The sequence below is a fragment of the Oncorhynchus mykiss genome, chromosome 9 (assembly GCF_057628025.1).
Source record: "Oncorhynchus mykiss isolate SJ-2025 chromosome 9, ASM5762802v1, whole genome shotgun sequence".
Lineage (NCBI taxonomy): Eukaryota > Metazoa > Chordata > Actinopteri > Salmoniformes > Salmonidae > Oncorhynchus > Oncorhynchus mykiss.
Window position 1 is genome coordinate 16,426,768 of NC_143030.1, and position 20,598 is coordinate 16,447,365.

The window sequence follows — 20,598 nt, forward strand, 5'->3', positions numbered from 1 at the left end:
AACTGCTCGCTGTATGGTGTTTGGGTCATTGTGGACTTTGTGCACAACTGTAATGGTGCTGTCAATCTGTTAGCTGCTATTAATGATTACCTCCTGAATCTGAGTAGATTCCCTTCCGAGGGCACATTCATGAACGAGACACTCGTATCAGAGAGAACCAAGGTAAAGCCTTTTTGATTATTATTACTGAACATGACCATGTTTTATAACAAATCCCTTGAAATATCAAATCAAATTGTATTAATCATATGCGCCGAATACAACAGGTGTAGACCTTACAGTGAAATGCTTACTTATGAGCCCCTAACCAACAATGCACTTAAAAAAAAATATATGAATAAGAATAAGAAATAAAAGCAACAAGTAATGAAAGAGCAGCAGTAAAATAACAATAGCGAGACTATATACAGGGGGGTACCGGTTCAGAGTCAATGTGTGGGGGCACCAGTTAATTGAGGTAATATGTAGGGTGAGTTATTAAAGTGACCATGCCTAGATGATGACAACAGAGAGTAGCAGCGGTATAAAAGATGGCGGGGGGGTGACAATGCAAATAGTCTGGGTGGCCATTTGATTAGCTGTTCAGGAGTCTGGCGCTCCGGTACCGCTTGCCGTGCGGTAGCAGAGAGAACAGTCCTTGACTTAGAGCTGGGCGAAATCGCCAAAATTTCATATCATGGTATTTAAAAAATGTATCACGGTATTTGACGGTATTTTATGTTTTTGATTAATACAAGTTATACATTTGCTTCATGAGTAGTGTGTGACCCTAGGCTGGCAACACGTAAACTCAGCAAAAAAAGAAATGTCCCTTTTTCAGGACCCTGTCTTTCAAATTTAATTAATGAAATTCCAAATAATTTAACAGATCTTCATTGATTAAACACTCTCTTTAATTACACATGTTTATTTCTTAACACTAAATCATTATATCACTATATCAAAAACATTTTATACCAATTCATTCAGTTATTATCTAAACCATTTGCGCCAAATATTGCTCACATTTGTAAGCATTATGGCGATTGCCTTAATTCCACAATTTCATCTCTCTGCCATTGGGTTTGAAACTACAGTATTATATCTCAGAATAGCATACAGAGTTTCCTGCAATGATACTTTCTTATCAATATTTTATGGTCAGCATTACCTTCAGTACAATCCGTGTTTCAGGGTATTACAATGATTATCTTGTCTTTTCACCTGAACAGATGCAAAGAATGTGCCTTCAGAAAGTTTTTCACAACCCTTGACCTTTTACACATTCTGTTGTGTTACAAAGTGGGATTAAAGTGTATTTAAGTCTCTAACAGCCTTTTCACACCTGGATTGTACAATATTTGCCCATTATTTCAAAAATTATTCAAGCTCTGTCAAGTTGGTTGTTGATCATTGCTAGAAAGCCATAGATTTTGAAGCTGATTTAAGTCAAAAGTGTAACTAAGCCACTCAGGAACATTCAATGTCATCTTGGTAAATAACTCCAGTGTATATTTGGCCTTATCTTTTAGGTTACTGTTCTGCTGAAAGGTGAATTAGTTTCCCAGTGTCTGGTGGAAAGCAGACTGAACCAGATTTGTGTCCTGTTTTCCGTTTCTATTTATCCTAAAAAAGTCCATAGTGCTTGCTGATAAAAAACATACCCATAACAGCCTATTGCTTGACAATATGAATAGTGGTACTTCATGATGTGTTGTGCTGGATTTGCTCCAAACATAACGCTTTGTATTCAGGACGAAAAGTTAATTTCTTTTGACACACCTTTTGCAGTGTTACTTAACACTAGGAGCAGCGCAATTCCATAACTACTAGAACGGTCATGACGGTCATCATGACCGTTACATTTTCAGTTATGTAAATATTCGATAATAAATAATAAATGGCTAAATTTACCATGGCTCTGTGTGAGTTCCTCATGGGAAAAGGCTACAGGTGATGATCAGCAATAGCCATTTGGGAAAAATATATTTTCTTCTGTTAAATTCCATTATATTTTTACTGTAAAATATGTGTGTTGACTATGGTAGGGCAGGGACTGTGATGCTAAATTAACAAGTTGATTACATTGACATGGTGCAGCATCTAAGCACAGATAATTGCAACTCAAAACATGCTATTCTGTTCTTTTTAAATAAATAGTCTTGGATCTTGTATATGTCCTTCCTGAACAAAAAATGAATGGTTTTCTTTGTGATTGTGTATATTAACACTAGAAAGACAGAGAGCATCATAATGTAGCAAAATTAATCGAAATGTTTAAGTGCTCTGCCATTTTTAAAGTCATGTCCCCCTTATCCTTGACTTTCCCCAAATACACTACATACACCTGCTTGTCGAACATCTCATTCCAAAATGATGGGCATTCATACGGAGTTGGTCCCCCCTTTGCTGCTATTACAGCCTCCACTCTTCTGGGAAGCCTTTCCACTAGATGTTGGAACATTGCTGTGGGGACTTGCTTCCATTCAGCCACGAGCATTAGTGAGTGCAGGCACTGATGTTGGGTAATTAGACCTGGCTCATAGTCTGTCTTCCAATTCATCACAAAGGTGTTCCATGGGGTTGAGGTCAGGGCTCTGTGCAGGCCAGTCAAGTTCTTCCACACCGATCAACAAACCATTTCTGTATTGATCTTGCTTTGTGCACGAGGGCATTGTCATGCTGAAACAGGAAAGAGCCTTCCCCAAACTGTTGCCACAAAGTTGGAAGCACAGAATCACATAGAATGTATGCTGTAGCGTTAAGATTTCCCTTCACTGGAACTAAGGAGCACGAACCATGAAAAAATAGCCCCAGACCATTATTCCTCCTCCACCATACTTTACAAATGGTACTATGCAGTCGGGCAGGAGAGTTCTCTTGGCATCCGACAAAAACCCAGATGATTCATCACACCAGAGAACGCGTTTCCACTGCTACAGAGTCCAAAGGCGGCAAGCTTTACACCACTCCAGCCTACACTTGGCATTGCGCATGGTGATCATAGGCTTGTGTGTGGCTGCTAGGCCATGGAAACCCATTTCATGAAGCTCCCGACAAACAGTTATTGTGCTGATGTTGCTTCCAGAGGCAGTTTGGAACTCGGTAGTGAGTGTTGCAACCGAGGACAGACAATTTTTACACGCTATACGTTCAGCACTCATTGGTACCGTTCTGTGAGCTTATGTGGCCTACCACTTCACGGCTGAGCTGTTGTTGCTCCTAGACGTTTCCAATTCACAGCACTTACAGTTGACCGGTGCAGCTCTAGCAGGGCAGAAATTTGACAAACTGACTTGTTGGAAAGGTGGCATCCTATGATGGTGCCATGTTGAAAGTCACTGAGCTCTTCAGTACGGGCCAATCTACTGGCAATGTTTGTCTATGGAGATTGCATGGCTGTGTGCCTGATTTTTTTTTACACCTGTCAGCAACGGGTGTGGCTGAAATAGCCGAATCCACTAATTTGAAGGGGTGTCCACATACCTTTGTGTATATGTAGTGTTTGTCTATTTATTAACACACTGCCGTTTTTAGAATCTTAATATCACGACAGAACGGGAGATATAACCAGTTTTAGGAGGGCATGTCATTTTTTAAATGGTTTTCCCTGTTAAGCACATTTTTGGTCAAACTTATTTATTAAGCTTGCCATAAAAAAGGGGTTGAATACTTTTGTTCTTATTTTCTATTAATTTCCCAAAAATTCTACAAACAAAATTCCACTTTGACAATCTGGGGTACTGTGTGTAGATCAATTTGACAAAATCTAAATGTAATACATTTTAAATTCAGGCTTTAACAACAAAATTTGGAAAAAATCAACTTGGTGTGAACACTTTCTGAAGGCACTGTATGTCTCTACTTAGTGCAAAACTTGTAGTTGTTTTGCCTTAGCTAATTTTTGGTCATTTGTCCTACTGCTTGTTGAATTTAGCAGTATCTCTCCTCACTTCTTCCCTGTGTTTTTATCCACAGAAGAATAATACAGTACACAGCTGTTTCTGAACTTGGTCCCCATCTACTGTTAGCTATAATGGGTAAATCTGCTGCACAGATTAAACTGTACACTCTTAAAATAAAAAAAAGCCAATTAGGGAGGGAGATATATTTTGGGGTTATACATTTCAGTCCCAAAAATGATATAGTCCCAAAATGTTCTATATGTCAGCAATCAAGTTTAAGAAATGTAACTTTCAAAATACAGAAATCTATCCCATATGATGCATTTTCCATCATGTGATGCAAATTACATAATGCAGGCCAGATGTCTGTGTTTAGAAAGTTACATATCTTGAAAACGATTGCTGACATATAAAACATTTTGGGACTATATCAACAATTTACTAATGAAATAAATACTAAAATATAGTTTTGGGTGGAGTTTTCCTTTTAATAATGTAAAAAAAGAAATGTATAACCCAAAAATATATCTCCCACCCTAATTAATATCATTAATCAACTATTACTAATATACTCATGTATGAAGAAAGAGATGCACACATTTTGAACTAAAGAAAGTACATACTGTATATCTCTTTATCAGATCACGATTACACTGCAATTTCTTCCTTGTACAGGTGGCTTTGTCAGTAGAAGAACTGTTGAAGACGACACAGGTACATTAAGTTGATTGTATTTGCTGCATTAAAATCATAATGGTGGATTTAGTAATTGTCTAGTTCAAAAGAGCAAAGTAATATCTTTGGACATTTGGTCATAACTATGTGATTTGAACAACACGTTGTACAGGAGCAGACATCCAAAATAACTATAGTGAACATTTTTTTACTTCAAAAGTAGAGAATCCCCATGTACATTTAAAATATGATTTCTAGGATTTAAGTATATCAGATGAAAACTGTTTTATCAAATTATGAGGAAGTCTTTTTTTTTTTTACATGATTCATATAACACCGCAGTTATTAAACAGCCAAAGACGTCTACCACATCACCCCGTAAGCAAGGTACTGTAAGGAATGTAAACTACACACTCATACATGCACACTCATAAGACATACATTTAAATTAAGATGTACCATACAGTAAGTACAGCATTATAGGAATACCTGTTATTTACTGTGTATTTCCAGGTTAATATATTTGAATTATGTTTGATTCACTTGTAGATGCATCAGTGCTTTGCTATTGCACTTCTCTGTTTTCAATTTCTTATTTTTTTTTCAGATGAGAAGTTACATGAAGGTACTAAGATATTTACTATCATTTTTCTTACATGTGGCTATTCATATTTTGTCACGTTTTCTAATCAACAGTCAAACGTTTTTGACACACCTACTCCAGGGTGATTCTTTACTTTTACTATTTTCTACATTGTAATATATTAGTGAAGACATCTAAACTATGAAATAGCACACATGGAATAATGTAGTAACCAAAAAAGTGTTAAACCAGTCAAAATACATGTTAGATTTGAGATTCTTCAAAGTAGCCACCCTTTGCCTTGATGACACCTTTGCACACTCTTGGCATTCTCTCAACCAGCTTCATAAGGTAGTCACCTGGAATGCATTTCAATAAACAGGTGTGCCTTGTTAAAAGTTAGTTTGTGGAATTTATTTTCTTCTTAATGCATTTGAGACATTCAGTTGTGTTGTGACAAGGTAGGGGTCGTATACAGAAGAAAACCCTACTTGGTAAAAGACCAAGTCCATTTTATGGCAAGAACAGGTCAAATAAGCAAAGAGAAACAACAGTTCATCATTACTTTAAGACATGAAGTTCAGTCAATCTGGAAAATGTCAAGAATTTGGAAAGTTTCTTCAAGTGCAGTCGCAAAAACCATCAAGCGCTGAAACTGGCTCTCATGAAGACCGCCACAGGAAATGAAGACCCAGAGTTACCTCTGCTGCAGAGGATAAGTTAATTAGAGTTATCAGCCTCAGAAATTGCAGCCCAAATACATCCTTCACAGAGTTCAAGTAACAGACACATCTCAACATCAACTGTTCAGAGGAGACTACGTGAATCAGGCCTTCATTGTCAAATTGCTACAAAGGAAGCACTACTAAAGGACACCAATAATAAGAAGAAACTTGCTTGGGCCAAGAAACACGTGCAAAGGACATTAGACCGGTGAAAATCTGTTCTTTGGTCTGATGAGTTCAAATTTCAAATTTGAGGTATTTGGTTCCAACCGCCGTGTCTTTGTGAGACGCAGAGTAGATGAATGGATGATCTCCTCATGTGTGGGTCGGCAGGCACCCTAGTGGTTAGAGCATTGGGCCAGTAACCGAAAGGTTTTTGGATCGAATCCCCGAGCTGACAATGTAAAAATCTGTCGTTCTGCCCCTGAACATGGCAGTTAACCCACTGTTCCCCGGTAGGCAGTCATTGTAAATAAGAATGTGTTCTTAATTAACTTGCCTAGTTAAATAAAGGTTTAACAAATGTGAAGTTGCAAGCATGGAGGAAGAGGTGTGGGGGTGCTTTGCTGGTGACACTGTCAGTGATTTGTTTATAATTCAAGTCACACTTAACCAGCATGGCTGCCAAAGCATTCTGCAGCGATACGCCATCCCATCTGGTTTGCGCTTAGAGGGACTATATTTTGTTTTTCAACAGGACAATGACCCAACACACCTCCAGGCTGTGTAAGGGCTATATGAAGGAGAGGGATGGAGTGCTGCATCAGATGACCTGGTCTCCACAATCACCCGACCTCAACCCAATTGAGATGGTTTGGGGTGAGTTGGACCACAGAGTGAAGGAAAAGCAGTCAACAAGTGTTCAGCGTATGTGGGAACTCCTTCAAGACTGTTGGAAAATAATTCTTCATTAAGCTGGTTGAGAGAATGCTAAGAGTGTGCAAAGCTGCATCAAGGCAAAGGGTGGCTATTTTGAAGAATCACAAATATATTTTAATTTGTTTAACACTTTTATGGTTAATACATGATTCTATGTGTTATTTCATAGTTTTGATGTCTTCACTCTTATTCTACAATGTAGAAAATATAAATAATTAAGAAAAACCCTTAAATGAGTCGGTGTCTCCAAACTTTTGACTGGTATTTTTTTAATCAAATATGATTTCTAATTGTTGTACCTTTTAAATGGGTCCTACAACTCTAAATCAAACAGCTAAATGATCCATGGTATTACCGTCTTAAAACAATGCCATATGTTAGCTTAGTACCCTTCCCCCTCCACCCCAACGGCTTAGAGGTTTTTAAGATCAAAATAAGAAAAATGTTTCTTCAACATTATGTATGTGTTTTCTTTCCTCAGTGGATGTAACTCTGGATGTGGACACAGCTCACCCTAACCTACTGATAGATGGGAAAACAGTAAGCTGGATAAAGGAAACACCACAGAGACTGTGTAGTGAGAAGATGTTTGATGAAGATCCCTATGTGCAGGGCATTATGGGCCGTGCTTGGAGGGCCTACTGGAAGGTGAATGTGGAGAAGAAGGATGACTGGGTACTTGGTGTTACCAAGGTAACATCTAACAGGAAGGGACAATTGGTTCTCAGCCCTGCCAATGGCTTCTGGGTAATCAGGCTGTCCAATGGGGGAACACTGAAAGCCATGGATGATAAGGAGCATGTTCTTGACAGGGACAAAGATATTCCAGGTAAAGTCGGTATCTATCTAGATTATCAGGAAAGGAAGGTGACTTTCTTCAATGCAGAAGAAAGCTCACTCATCTACTCATTTACCAACGGACCAAGTTATCAGGATGAGGTCCGCCCACTTTTCTCACCCTGCAACAATGATGCAGATCCAATCAAAATATTGTCCATTGAAATCTGAATCATCTAAAGCATGAAGGATCACCTCTGCATCAATCAATAGGGTACTTTATTGTGATGGAGAGGTAAACTTGACTGGTCTTAACTACACTAATGATGATTAATATGCCATACATGAATAGGAGTAATTGTCACTACAGTAATATTTAGGCATTTGCTTTATGGATATAATTGTATGATTCTTTGTGCTGCTCATCAAAATGTGTCTCTTCGTCACATCTAAAAATAATTGCAGACGCTCCTCTCCAGAGTGACTTACAGTACTGAGTGCATACAGTTTTATATGTTTTTTAACTGGTCCCCTTTGTGAATCAGACCCACAACCCTGGCATTGCAATCACCATGCTCTACCAACTGAGCCACACAGGACCAGCAAGGAATTGACTTTATATTCTTCGTCCTAATATAATGGACAGCTATTTCAGTCGTATTTTTTCCAAACCACACGGATGTTACAAATACAAATCATAGTGAACAGGTCATGTTACGCCTCCCTTCATGCACATTTACTGCACGCTGTATTGAATAGTGAAGAAGAAAATATTGCTTTTAAGACTTGGATGTGTATCAGTTCATGTCTTGGGATCATGAGGATCAATCAGTTTATGCCAGCTCTTACATAACAAAGTATGTATTTGGAGGGTTTGTAATAAGCTATAATAAGTAACCATGTACAAGCAAAGAAAGGCTCATAGAAGCAGGAGCCTATCTCCTGTTTCTGTAGCGAAAAGCAGCATGATGTACAAGTACACCATCTAGACTGGACACAAGTCTATCGCAGGGCCTTGTCCCAAATGCATCGCCTTGATGCTGAGAGACAAGTAGAGACGCATCAGGTCTCATTTTAAAAGCCTTTGGTAGGACTTGGTCGGATATCAAACCACAATATTAGCCATAGGTAAGCACACATTATAATGTCAAGACTGCTGTTCTGCGATCTAATACATATTTTAAAAATACATTTGAAGACAGTGTCACACCCTGATCTGTTTCACCTGTCCTCATTAATGAGTAGGCAGGGTAGTTAGTGGTTAGAGCGTTGGACTTGTAACCAAAAGGTTACAAAAAGGTTGCAAGTTCAAATCCCTGAGCTGACAAGGTACAAATCTTTCATTCTGCCCCTGAACAGGCAGTTAACCCTAGGCTGTCATTGAAAATAAGAATTTATTCTTAACCGACTTGCCTAGTAAAATAAAAATCTCTCCACCCCCTCCAGTGTCACTTGCTTTTTCCAGTCTATTTATCCCTGTATTTCCTGTCCCTCTGTACAAGTGTATTTATCTATGTGTTTCCTGTCTCTCTGTGAAAGTTTGTCTTGTATGTTCCAAGTCAACCAGTGTTTTTTTCCCCGTACTCCTGCCTTTGCTATTCTCCTTTTTCTAGTCCTCCTGGTTTTGACTGTTGACTGTTTCTGGACTCTGTACCCGCCTGCCTGACCATTCTGCCTGCATTGAACACGAGCCTGTCTGCCACTCTGTACCTCCTGGACTCTGAACTGGTTTTGACTTTTTGCCTGTCCACGACCATTCTCTTGCCTATTCCCTTTGGATTTATTAAACATCTTAAACTCCTACCATCTGCCTCCTGTGTCTGCATCTGGGTCTCGCCTTGTGTCATGATACACAGATTTAATCATAAATTGTTTGTTTAAAAATATTGTAACAAAGTGATTTTGAAATCATGAACTAGACATGGAAATATGCAATTCAAATAGATTCTGCATGAAATGTTGTGATTTATAAATTAAACATTATTTTATGTGTGACTAAGGGCAGGTTTCAATCAGTTGCAGCATTAACCTGCGTTGGCCAACAACTGCATAGCTCTGTTTTGGCAGTGTTGGAGGTGTAACTGCGGTAAGAGTTGACAAATAGGTGAGCTGCTGCTCTTGTGGATCTTGTCACAAACCACTCCCCTCCTTATTGCGTTAGTAGTATATCTGAATATATATCCCTGCCGCATTAGTAGTTTAACCAGCTATATATATCCCTACCGTGTTAATAGTTTAACTGGCTATATATATATCCCTACCATGTTAGTAGTTTCACTGGCTATATACAGTGGGGAGAACAAGTATTTGAATCACTGCCGGTTTTTGCATGTTTTCCTACTTACAAAGCATGTAGAGGTCTGTAATTTTTATCATAGGTACACTTCAACTGTGAGAGACGGAATCTAAAACAAAAATCCAGAAAATCACATTGTATGATTTTTAAGTCATTAATTTGCATTTTATTGCATGACATAAGTATTTGATATGTCAGAAAAGCAGAACTTAATAGGTTGGTACAGAAACCTTTGTTTGCAATTACAGAGATCATATGTTTTCTGTAGTTCTTGACCAGGTTTGCACACACTGCTGCAGGGATTTTGGCCCACTCCTCCATACAGACCTCCTCCAGATCCTTCAGGTTTCTATTGGGTTCAGGTCTGGAGATTGGCTAGGCCACTCCAGGACCATGACATGCTTCTTACGGAGCCACTCCTTAGTTGCTCTGGCTGTGTGTTTTGGGTCGTTGTCATGCTGGAAGACCCAGCCACGACCCATCTTCAATGCTCTTACTGAGGGAAGGAGGTTGTTGGCCAAGATCTCGCGATACATTGCCTCATCCATCCTCTCCTCAATACGGTGCAGTCGTCTTGGCCCCTTTGCAGAAAAGCATCCCCAAAGAATGATGTTTCCACCTCCATGCTTCACGGTTTGGATGGTGTTCTTGGGGTTGTACTCATCCTTCTTCTTCCTCCAAACACAGCGAGTGGAGTTTAGACCAAAAAGCTCTATTTTTGTCTCATCAGACCACATGAGCTTCTCCCATTCCTCCTCTGGATCATCCAGATGGTCATTGGTAAACTTCAGACGGGCCTGGACATGCGCTGGCTTGAGCAGGGGGACCTTGTGTGTGCTGCAGGATTTTAATCCATGACGGCGTAGTGTGTTACTAATGGTTTTCTTTGAGACTGTGGTCCCAGCTCTCTTCGGGTCATTGACCAGGCCCTGACGTGTAGTTCTTGGCTGATCCCCCACCTGCAAAATCGGCAGTGTATCTAATACTTGTTCTCCCCATTGTATGTATATATATAAATATATATATATATATATATATATATATATATATATATATATATATATATATATATATATATATATATATATATATATATATCCCTACCGTGTTAGTAGCTTAACCGGCGATATACTGTGAAGTGATAGAAATGACACTCAAATGTAAAATCGTCAAAGTAAATGGCAGCCTACAAAAGCCACTTGGCTATGTTCACCTTAGGCTATTTGTGCAGATGAAAAGCACCAACGAGGCTATATTTTCTCAACTAAAATTGTCATACATAAAACATAATAAAAAAATATGAAAGATAATAAAAATTATTTCTAGCCTATATTCTTTATGGGTTCTTTAAATAAGCTATGGCTATCCAGCTAATGATCACACTTGAAGAAGCAAGTAGCCTAAACGGATGATTACATTCCCCAGCCACAAACCAGGATTTTATGAGGGCTTGTGAAAGACACTCATGGGGGTGTCCACTGAAAAGTCACTAGCAACAACAATTCAGACCTGAAAGACACCCACACGTGAGCGCCCACTAAATCGGCCCAATAATAGGCAAACCAAATTAAAAAACACTAACAAAACTTAAAGAGAGGGAGCAAACCAAAAAGTGGAGCAAATTGAAAACAGGAAAGACTAGATAAAGGATTGTTTTTCTAGAAATCAAATATTGAGCGCCATCTAAACCCTCCTCATCCCTCAAACTGGACCGTTTTATCTCAATCTCTTCATTCAAAGACTCAATCATGGACACTCTTACTGACAGTTGTGGCTGCTTTGTGTGATATATTGTTGTCTCTACCTTCTTACCCTTTGTGCTGTTGTCTATGCCCAATCATGTTGGTACCATGTTTTGTGCTACCATGCGTTGCTGCCTGTCACGAGTCCGACCGAGGGTGGCTTCCCTTCCCAGTCGGGTGGCGCTCAGCGGTCGTCGTCACCGGCCTATTAGCTGCCACTGATTGTCTTTCTTCCCCCTCCTTGTATGTTTATTGGTAGCACCTGTTTGTGATGATTAGTTGGGCTTCTTTAGACAGCCTGCCGCCTGTTTGTTGTGCGGGATTATTCATTGTAACCTTCGGCTCTGTAGTAGAGGAACGTGTTAGTGCCTGGTCGTGCATTTTTCAGTTGTACATTTTTCATTCCCTGTGTTTGGGGCCGTTATTATTGTGAGCACCCTGTTGGTGCAATTAAAGAGCACAGCATTGCACTCTCTGTCTCCTGCGTTTGACTCCACACTCACGACACCCGGAGCATTTCACTGCCTTGCTATGTTGTTGTCTTAGGTCTGTCTTTATGTTGTGGTGTCTCTCTTGTTGTGATGTGTGTTTAGTCCAATATTTATATAATATTTTAGTTTTTATCCCTGGACCCTGTCCACGCAGGAGGCCTTTTGCTTTTGGTAGGCCGTCATTGTAAATAATAATTTGTTCTTAACTGACTTGCCTAGTTAAATAAAGGTTAAATAAATTATAAATAAACAAAAATCTAATTTCTTCAATTGGGTTACAAGCAAAATAAATAAATATTGACTCTAAACACACATTGGCCATGACAATCAACCATTTGTGCCTCTTACAAGTGCTAAAATTATACCAGCTAAATTACATTTACATAAATACAATCACAATTTGTCTTCAAAACTGGTAATTAAACCAATGTGTTTTACACCATTAATGCTGTAGATAGCACTGTATTGTAGATAAAATGCTGAATGATACTGTTATTAAGTGTAATTGGAAGGCTCCTGTAAAAATTACTCTAACATACTATATTTCTTTACAGTAAAAGCATATGCCTACTGTTGATTCAAATTATCATTTTCATGCACCAACTTCATTCTATTTTAGAAATATTTTCTTTAGCGGCTGTGAAGGGGAGGAATATTTCCAGCAGCTGCTGGTAAGGTGCCTTGACTTGTTTCTAGCCAATGTTGAATTACTGCATATTTTCTTATCTAAACTAGCTATCTGGTTGGCTAATGTTTGCAAGCTAGCTAGCTAGTTAGCTAACTTAAGTTGACACAGCCATTTCGGTCAAATCTAAATTGCTTGTAAATATCTTGCTGCGCAACGTAGAATCCAATCTGACAGAGTTTCATATAGAGAATGAACTGAGTGCAGATATGTGCATGTTATGTTTTCACTACTGAGAAAATGGTGTGTTTCTAGTAGTTCAAAAGATAAGACCCATACTGTATTATTACTATCACGAAATTGTATTTACAGATTGACAGGCTTAATTTGACATAAAACCTTGTCGTGGTCTGATAAACTACTCGCGAGCCACTAAATCCAATGTGAATGACGAGTGGACCGGTGTTGTATCAGGTGCCTGTCGGCTATAGGGTGCTTGACACTGGGCAGCTGTAACAGTGTCGCTGGCAGTAGCTAGAAATGTGGACAATATTTTTCCCTCCCAGGATTATATTTCAAATAGTATTGCAGTTTACAAAATAAATAAATAATATTAGTATCCATCTAGATGTCATCGTGATACAGTCTACTCAATGGGGAGGCATGAATGGCAACAACACCATGACATAGTGTCCTCCTTAGCTGTCACAACCCTGTGTGATTCGGTTCACTCGGCTCTCAGCTGTGCTACATATGCCATTGTTTTGCAGGCCAGGAGTGTCCGAATAGCCTCATCCCGCTAAACAACATTTTCCCATGATGTTACAATATTAACACTCTTCACTTTATTATTCGTATGCAAATGTTTGGTGGCACAGAAAGAAAGGAAAATATTATGAATCTGGTAAAATAATCTGTGGTATTGTGTATGCTATAGCAATGTTTTATTAGTTAGCTGTCTTATTTGTATTTATCAATGCCTCAATTGATTTCATTAACCTTACTGGATATATGGCTGTACAGACTCCTGGTCCACATCAACCCAAGAAACAAGAAAGAATCCTCCTTAGCTGTCACAACCCTGCGTGATTCGGTCTGTAGCCATGAACTGCTTTGAAAGACTGGTCATGGCTCACATCAACACCATCAATCCCAGAAACCCTAGACCCACCCCAAAAGATTTACAGATGATGGAGTCTCTATTGCACTCCACACTGCCCTTTCCCACCTGGACAAAAGGAACACCTATATGAGAATGCCATTTATTGACTACAGCTCAGCGTTCAACACCATATTGCCCTCACAGGTCATCAATAAGCTAAGGACCCTGGGACTAAACACCTATCTCTGCAACTGGATCCTAGACTTCCTGACGGGCCGCCCCCAGGTGGTAAGGGTAGGTAAAAACACATCCGCCAGCTGATCCTCAACACAGGGGTCCCTCAGGGGTGTGTGCTCAGCCCCTTTCCTGTACTCCCTGTTCACTCATGACTGCACGGCCAGGCACGACTCCAACACCATCATTCAATTTGTCGATGACATTAACAGTGGTATGCCTGATCACCGACAACGATGAGACAGCCTGTAGGGAGGAGGTCAGATGCCTGGCTGTGTGGTGGCAGGACAACAACCTCAACCTCAACGTGATCAAGACAAAGGAGATGATTGTGGATTACAGGAAAAAGAGGACTGAGCACGCCCCCATTCTCATTGACGGGGCTGCAGTGGAGCAGTTTGAGAGCTTCAAGTTCCTTGGTGTTCACATCACCAACAAACTAAGATGGTCCAAACACACCAAGACAGTCGGGAAGAGGGCACGACAAAGCCTATTACCCCTCAGGAGACTGAAAAGACTTGTCATGGGCCCTCAGATCCTCAAAAGTTTCTACAGCTCCACCATCGAGATGGTTGCATCACTGCCTGGTATGGCAACTGCTCGGTCTCCGACTGCAAGGGTAGTGCGAACGGCCCAGTACATCACTGGGGCCATGCTCCCTGCCATCCAGGACCTCTATACCTGTCGGTGTCAGGGGAAGGCCCTAAAAAGGTCAAGGACTCCAGCCACCCTGGTCATAGACTGTTCTCACTGCTGCTACTGCACGGCAAGCGGTACTGGAGCGCCACGTCTAGGTCCAAGAGGCTTCTAAACATCTTCTACCCCTAAGCCATAAGACTCCTGAACATCTAGTCAAATGGCTACCCCCCCCTCCCCCTTCACACCACTACCCCTCTCTGTTGTCATCTATGTATAGTCACTTTAAAAACTCTACCTACATACTACCTCAACTAACCGGTGCCCCTGCACATTGACTCTGTGCGGGCACCCCCCTGTATATATTGTTTCTGCTGCTCTTTAATTACTTTTATCTCTTATTCTTATCCATTATTTTTTTTAACTGCAATGTTGGTTAGTTGCCTGTTGTATTCGGCATATGCTTGGTACTTATGGTCTGCACTTTAAGAGATCTTCTGTACATCAATCAAGCTGCATTATGATTATTTTTGAAAGACCTCAAAGGTGAACCGGAGTACCTTTGGATAGTTCAAGTTAGAGCATACATGTCAGCAAACAGCATGGCACCCATTACACTACCATATCTAAGTACAGTTACTTTAAGTGATTTATACTGAACAAAAATATAAACACAACATGTAAAGTGTTTGTCACATGTTTCATGAGCTGAAATTAAAGATCCCAGAAATGTTCCACATTCACAAAAAGCTTATATCGCTAAAATGTTGTGCACAATTTTGTTTACATCCCTGTTAGTGAGCATTTCTCCTTTGCCAAGATAATCCATCCATCTGACAGGTGTGGCAGATCCAGAAGCTGATTAAACAGCATTACACAGGTGCACCTTGTACTGGGTACAATAAAAGGCCACTGTAAAATGTACAGAGTGAAAGAGACAACATACTGTATCACTGCGGTTTAAGAATATCAAGGTGTCAGATAGGGGGCACTACAATGTCAAGGTGTCAGATAGTGGGCACTACATTGTCAAGGTGTAAGATAGGGGGCATTACAAATGCCAAGCTAGCTACTTGGATTGGATTCAAGAACCAGCCGTTATGCTACAGGTTACACGTAAGTTAAGACAAAGTATTTAGCAAAGCTAAACTTCTTAATTCAGTGTGGTGCTTACTGTAATTCAGTGTGGTGCTTACTGTAATTCATTGTGGTGCTTACTGTAATTCAGTGTGTCTGGTACACAAATCATCAACAATGATCCGTTATGATATGGTAATACTGTTCTTCTGCCCATCTTGAGCAGAGTAGGGCAGTGTCCCCAGGATCTCCATGAGGAAGCACCACAGAGTGTTCATCCAGCTCAGCTGTAGCTCAGAGAACTGGTACCCAGAGCCTCACATGCTGTGGACGGATAGCAGTGGGAAGGAGATCACCTCAGCAGAGACAGAGAGACCCAAACAGAAGGAGGGGGTGACCTGTACTTCATCACCAGTCACATGAGAATAGGGATGGACCAACTGGAGGGGGTCACATGTGTGGTGATGTCAGAGTACCAGGGAAGCAAGATGGAGTCTGCGCTGCAGATGACTGGTGAGTTGAGGCACTGGATTGTATTGTCAGCTGATACCCCTAAACAAATTATCTAGGTCCTTTTTGTAATGAAGTTTGTCATGCTTAAGTTTGGTACATGTGGTGGTACACTTAGTTGTCATTTGACCCTGATTGTTTCCTATGGAGGAGCTTTACCTCAGCAGTCTGCCTGACTGGGTTTACAGTATGTTAGGCCCCAATATGTTCAGTTACAGATAAAGGCCTAGAACATACCGTAGGTTCACTTAGAATCTAAATTGACACACACAAACCGCACCTCGCAGACATTGTATTTGGACAGTGACAAGAAAATCACACAGATTCTACAGTGACGTTTTTCTTTAATGTATTCAGTTAGGTATTTCACAAATGTCGATATTATTACTATTATTACATTATGTCATTGTTGTGTGCCATATTTCGTCTAGAACATAAACATATATATTTCTTCACTTCCAGTTTGTCAGGAGAAAAATAAGTAATTCAGTAAGATCTGGCAGATACTGTACATGATGCAACACATTTGTGATTAATTTTGGGGACAAAACTCCCATTTCTATTTGTGTTACAGTACATGCAAAGTTAATTACGTGAATTAACATGATTTTTTAAGCAATTGAGGCTTAATTTGTTTTTTTAAATATTTATTTCACTCTTTTCAATTCCAAGAGTTTTCACTAAATCCATTTTCTGATTAGATATCATTAAAGATGAAGAGAAAGCAAGTTCTTGCAGAAATCACCAAAAAAGATACAGTCCTTGTTAAAAACAATGCTATGAGTATACACAGTATTATAAATGATAGTTACCATCATTTCTTACATCAATGCCCAGTACTTATTTATATAGTATTGAGCATTGATGTAAATATGATTATGTATAGAGGACTTATTTAAATAGTATTGAGCATTGATGTAAATATGGTTATGTATACAGGACTTATTTATATAGTATTGAGCATTGATGTAAATATGGTTATGTATACAGGACTTACTGGAAACATTTCTGGCTTTTATGTTATTTGGAAAAATAAATGTTATTTATCATTTTGTTTACCATACCATTTAGATGAGCAATTGTCTTTTCCATCATAGTTTGGAGTCTATTTGTTGATCATGCAGTTGATTTCAAACCAACCACTTTCTTTTCACACACACACACACACACACACACACACACACACGCACAGCACGCACGCACGCACGCACACACACACACACACACGCACACGCACACGCACACGCACACACACACACACACACACACACACACACACACACACACACACCAGTGTTTTATAAATATATATATAGTTTTTTTTTCAAAATATTACTTATCATATTTTATTATATGCTTTTTAAATATATAATAGTTCTAAAGACACTAAATATGTTTTTAAGCATTTGGATTACCAGTTTATGATGGGGGGTGTTGAATCGCAAAGCATCTGAAACTACTTTATTTCAGTGGATCGACCCTGACATTGCGCAACCCCAGTCTCACAGTAAATCAGGACAGGACAAATGTGTGAAGTTTAAAGAAAAACACAAAGAAGAGAGTACTGGGACACCTGGGAAGAACAACGAAGAAAAGGGTCCTGGGAGAGGTTTTTGGGAAGGAAGTTTGTCTTGGGAATGGAGGGATATGATACAGGTAAACATTAGTGGGAGGTTGACTTGGGGAGGAAGACTCAGTGAAGTGTTGGAGTCACACAGGATCCAGAGAACAGCTACTGGATGCTATATTATCCAGAGAATGGCTACTGGAGCATGTTATCATGGAGAACTGAGAAGTGTTGATGAGCTTCCCATAGAACTGGAACCTGAGAAGCTGTGAGTGTTAGTGGACTAGTAGGGAGGACAGATACCATTTTTCAACGTGGAGAAGAGGTGCCACATCCACTCCTTTTTGGAACATGGACTAAGATAGTCTATCTTTCTTTGGCCCTAATGAAATTTGTAAAGAGTAACTCAAAATCTTTGCATAAATGCATAAATGTATATTGGGAAACTTCATCCAAAGATGAAAATGTAAATTGTAATTTATGCTCATCCATTAAAGCTACACATCTTTAATTTGTAAAAATAAAATAAAAGACTGTTCCACCACTCGGATTCTCTTTAATTGAACAATTTTACAAAATATAAGTATTGAGTGACTGTGTTGTTTGTAGTGTTGTAATGTAGTTCTGTAATATTCTGTCACCTGTATCTAATATCTAGTAAACCCCTCAAGCTCTGAGAACTGATGACAGGTGAGATGCAAGACCACAGTAAACCAAAATACTTTATAAAGGAATATCAAATGTGTTGGAGTAGTATCTTATCTATAGATGGACATGTACATTCTAAATTCTGCTAGCGTGAGGCAAACCAGGGATAAAGAAATACATAATAAAGTAGATCCTCTTGTTGCTATAGCAACCTTAGATCAACACAATGACACTTAGTGATTTTATGCTCTTGGGGAGGTTAAAAGAGGCATAGTTCAGCCATAATCAAAGTGGAAGTTGTATCTCTTTAATGGAAGCTTGAGGGAATCATTTTTGCTATAATAATGCACTTTTTCAGTACAATTTTCAATATCTTCAATTTGTATTTAATAAAATTATTTGTCAAACGTGAAGAGGGTCATTCGTTAAAAATATAATTACATTTGAATGGCCTGACCTGTTTTAACGTGTACTGCTGGAGAAACCTCTAGTCTAGAGGGAGCCTCTGAACCTTCGAGCCTCAAAAGTCTCATTGTGGTTAAACACTATTCTCATTGTTATAAGAAGCTCTGGAGAGAATATAACGTTTATTTCATATCTGAAACATACACTCCGTTATAGCTCCGTGCTCTGATATCTGCATTCAGGTAAGAGGTTCTAGTTAATTCATTCATTTCTGAAAGCTTATCTTTATCTATTGCGAAATCATGTGATATGTAAAGTACATGTAATAATGCTTTGAAATGTCTTGATGGTTTAATTGTATAATACCGCGTGAACAAATACATACATGTAATTTATTGTACCTCAGAAGTACTGCAGTGCTTAATTTGTAAATCGGGAGGTGCTGTGACAAAAAGTGAGCGCTAGAAGGGGGTGACTTGGAGAGTTCTGAGCTACGCATGAGAAAAAAGTCAATAGCCCAGGCCTAGGTTAAATAAAGGTTAAATAAACAAATACAAATAGTTTTGTGGAGACACATTGTAGGCTACAATATGAGGAAATGATGTCTTTAAAATGTGTTCCAGTTTCACTGACACACCCGCTGGGCTGGTCAAGGAGAAAAAGGACTGGGTACTTGGTGTTACCAGGGCAACAGCTAACAGGAAAGGACAGTTGGTTCTCATCCCAGCTAATGGCTTCTGGGTAATCGGGATCTCAGATGGCAAAGACTTTACAGCATTCATGGATGATGATGATGATGTCCATAAAGAAAGAATTCCACACCGAGTGGGTATCTATGTGGATTATCAGGAAGGGAAGGTGACTTTCTACAATGCAGAAGATAATTCACTCATCTATTCATTCACCAAAGGACCAAGTTATGAGGATGATATCCGCCCACTTTTCTCACCCTGGAATAACGATGCAGATCCAATCACAATTTTGTCCATTGAAACTAAACAATCTAAATCATCTGAAGCATTAAGGATCACCTCTACATCAATCAATAGGTTACTTTGTGTTGGAGAGCTAAACTTGAGTAGTGATTGACTAATGGTGGTCAATCACTAATGATTGTCACTTCAATAATATTTACACTTTGCTTGAAGTTGTTTAAATTTTATGATACTTTTTTGCTTATTATAGAAATGTGTTGCTTTCTCACATTGACTTTATATTTGTTGTCTTTGACTTGAATAAAATTGAAATGCTATTTCAGTTGTTTTTTCAAACCACGAGGATATTGTCAGAGAAATCATGCATAGTGAATAGGTAATGTCATGCCTCCTTTCATACACATATTCTGTACACTGTATTGATTTGTGAAAAATGTAATATTGCTTTTAAGACTTGGATGTGTATCAGTTTATACCTTGCGATCATGAGGATCAATCAGTTTGTTAGATTAGGAAGGTTTGTAATCCGCCATTGGTCAGCACAAGCATCAGAGGCCTTCGTAAAGACTGCTATTCTGGGACCTCATTAATAAAATGTTTGCACCCACAGATTTGATTGTAAATTGTACATATAACATCTACAGGAACATGTGATTCATAAATCGTGAACTTGAAATGAAAATATGGAATTTACATAAATTCTGCAATAAATTTTGGGATTTATAAATGAAACATGTTTTTTTGTGATGAACACACATTTTAATAAATGTAAAAACAAATAATACTTAGCAAATGAGGCCTTTGGGC

At 39.1% G+C, this 20,598-nt stretch overlaps 1 protein-coding gene and 1 long non-coding RNA gene across 5 annotated transcripts; both read left to right on the forward strand.

Annotated features, from left to right (window-relative positions):
• On the forward strand, positions 1 to 9,324 carry LOC110531525 (zinc-binding protein A33). 4 transcript variants are annotated; one of them, XM_090183650.1, is made up of 8 exons: positions 60 to 162; positions 3,958 to 4,019; positions 4,560 to 4,598; positions 4,902 to 4,946; positions 5,167 to 5,184; positions 6,565 to 6,686; positions 7,228 to 7,575; positions 9,137 to 9,324. In XM_090183650.1, exons 6-8 carry the CDS (start codon positions 6,569 to 6,571, stop codon positions 9,187 to 9,189), a joined length of 519 nt encoding a protein of 172 aa, XP_090039776.1. In that variant the 5' UTR covers positions 60 to 162; positions 3,958 to 4,019; positions 4,560 to 4,598; positions 4,902 to 4,946; positions 5,167 to 5,184; positions 6,565 to 6,568; the 3' UTR covers positions 9,190 to 9,324. The 4 variants fall into 4 exon arrangements, with proteins under 4 accessions (XP_090039775.1, XP_090039776.1, XP_090039774.1 ...); XM_090183648.1 differs by having other exon boundaries at positions 7,228 to 9,324; XM_090183651.1 differs by lacking the exon at positions 6,565 to 6,686.
• Positions 9,325 to 18,712: 9,388 nt separating this feature from the next.
• Positions 18,713 to 20,523, forward strand: LOC149980785 (uncharacterized). Its single transcript, XR_016483127.1, has 2 exons — positions 18,713 to 19,098; positions 19,480 to 20,523. It is a non-coding gene; the product is annotated as an uncharacterized LOC149980785 (long non-coding RNA).
• The last annotated feature ends 75 nt before the right edge of the window (positions 20,524 to 20,598 follow it).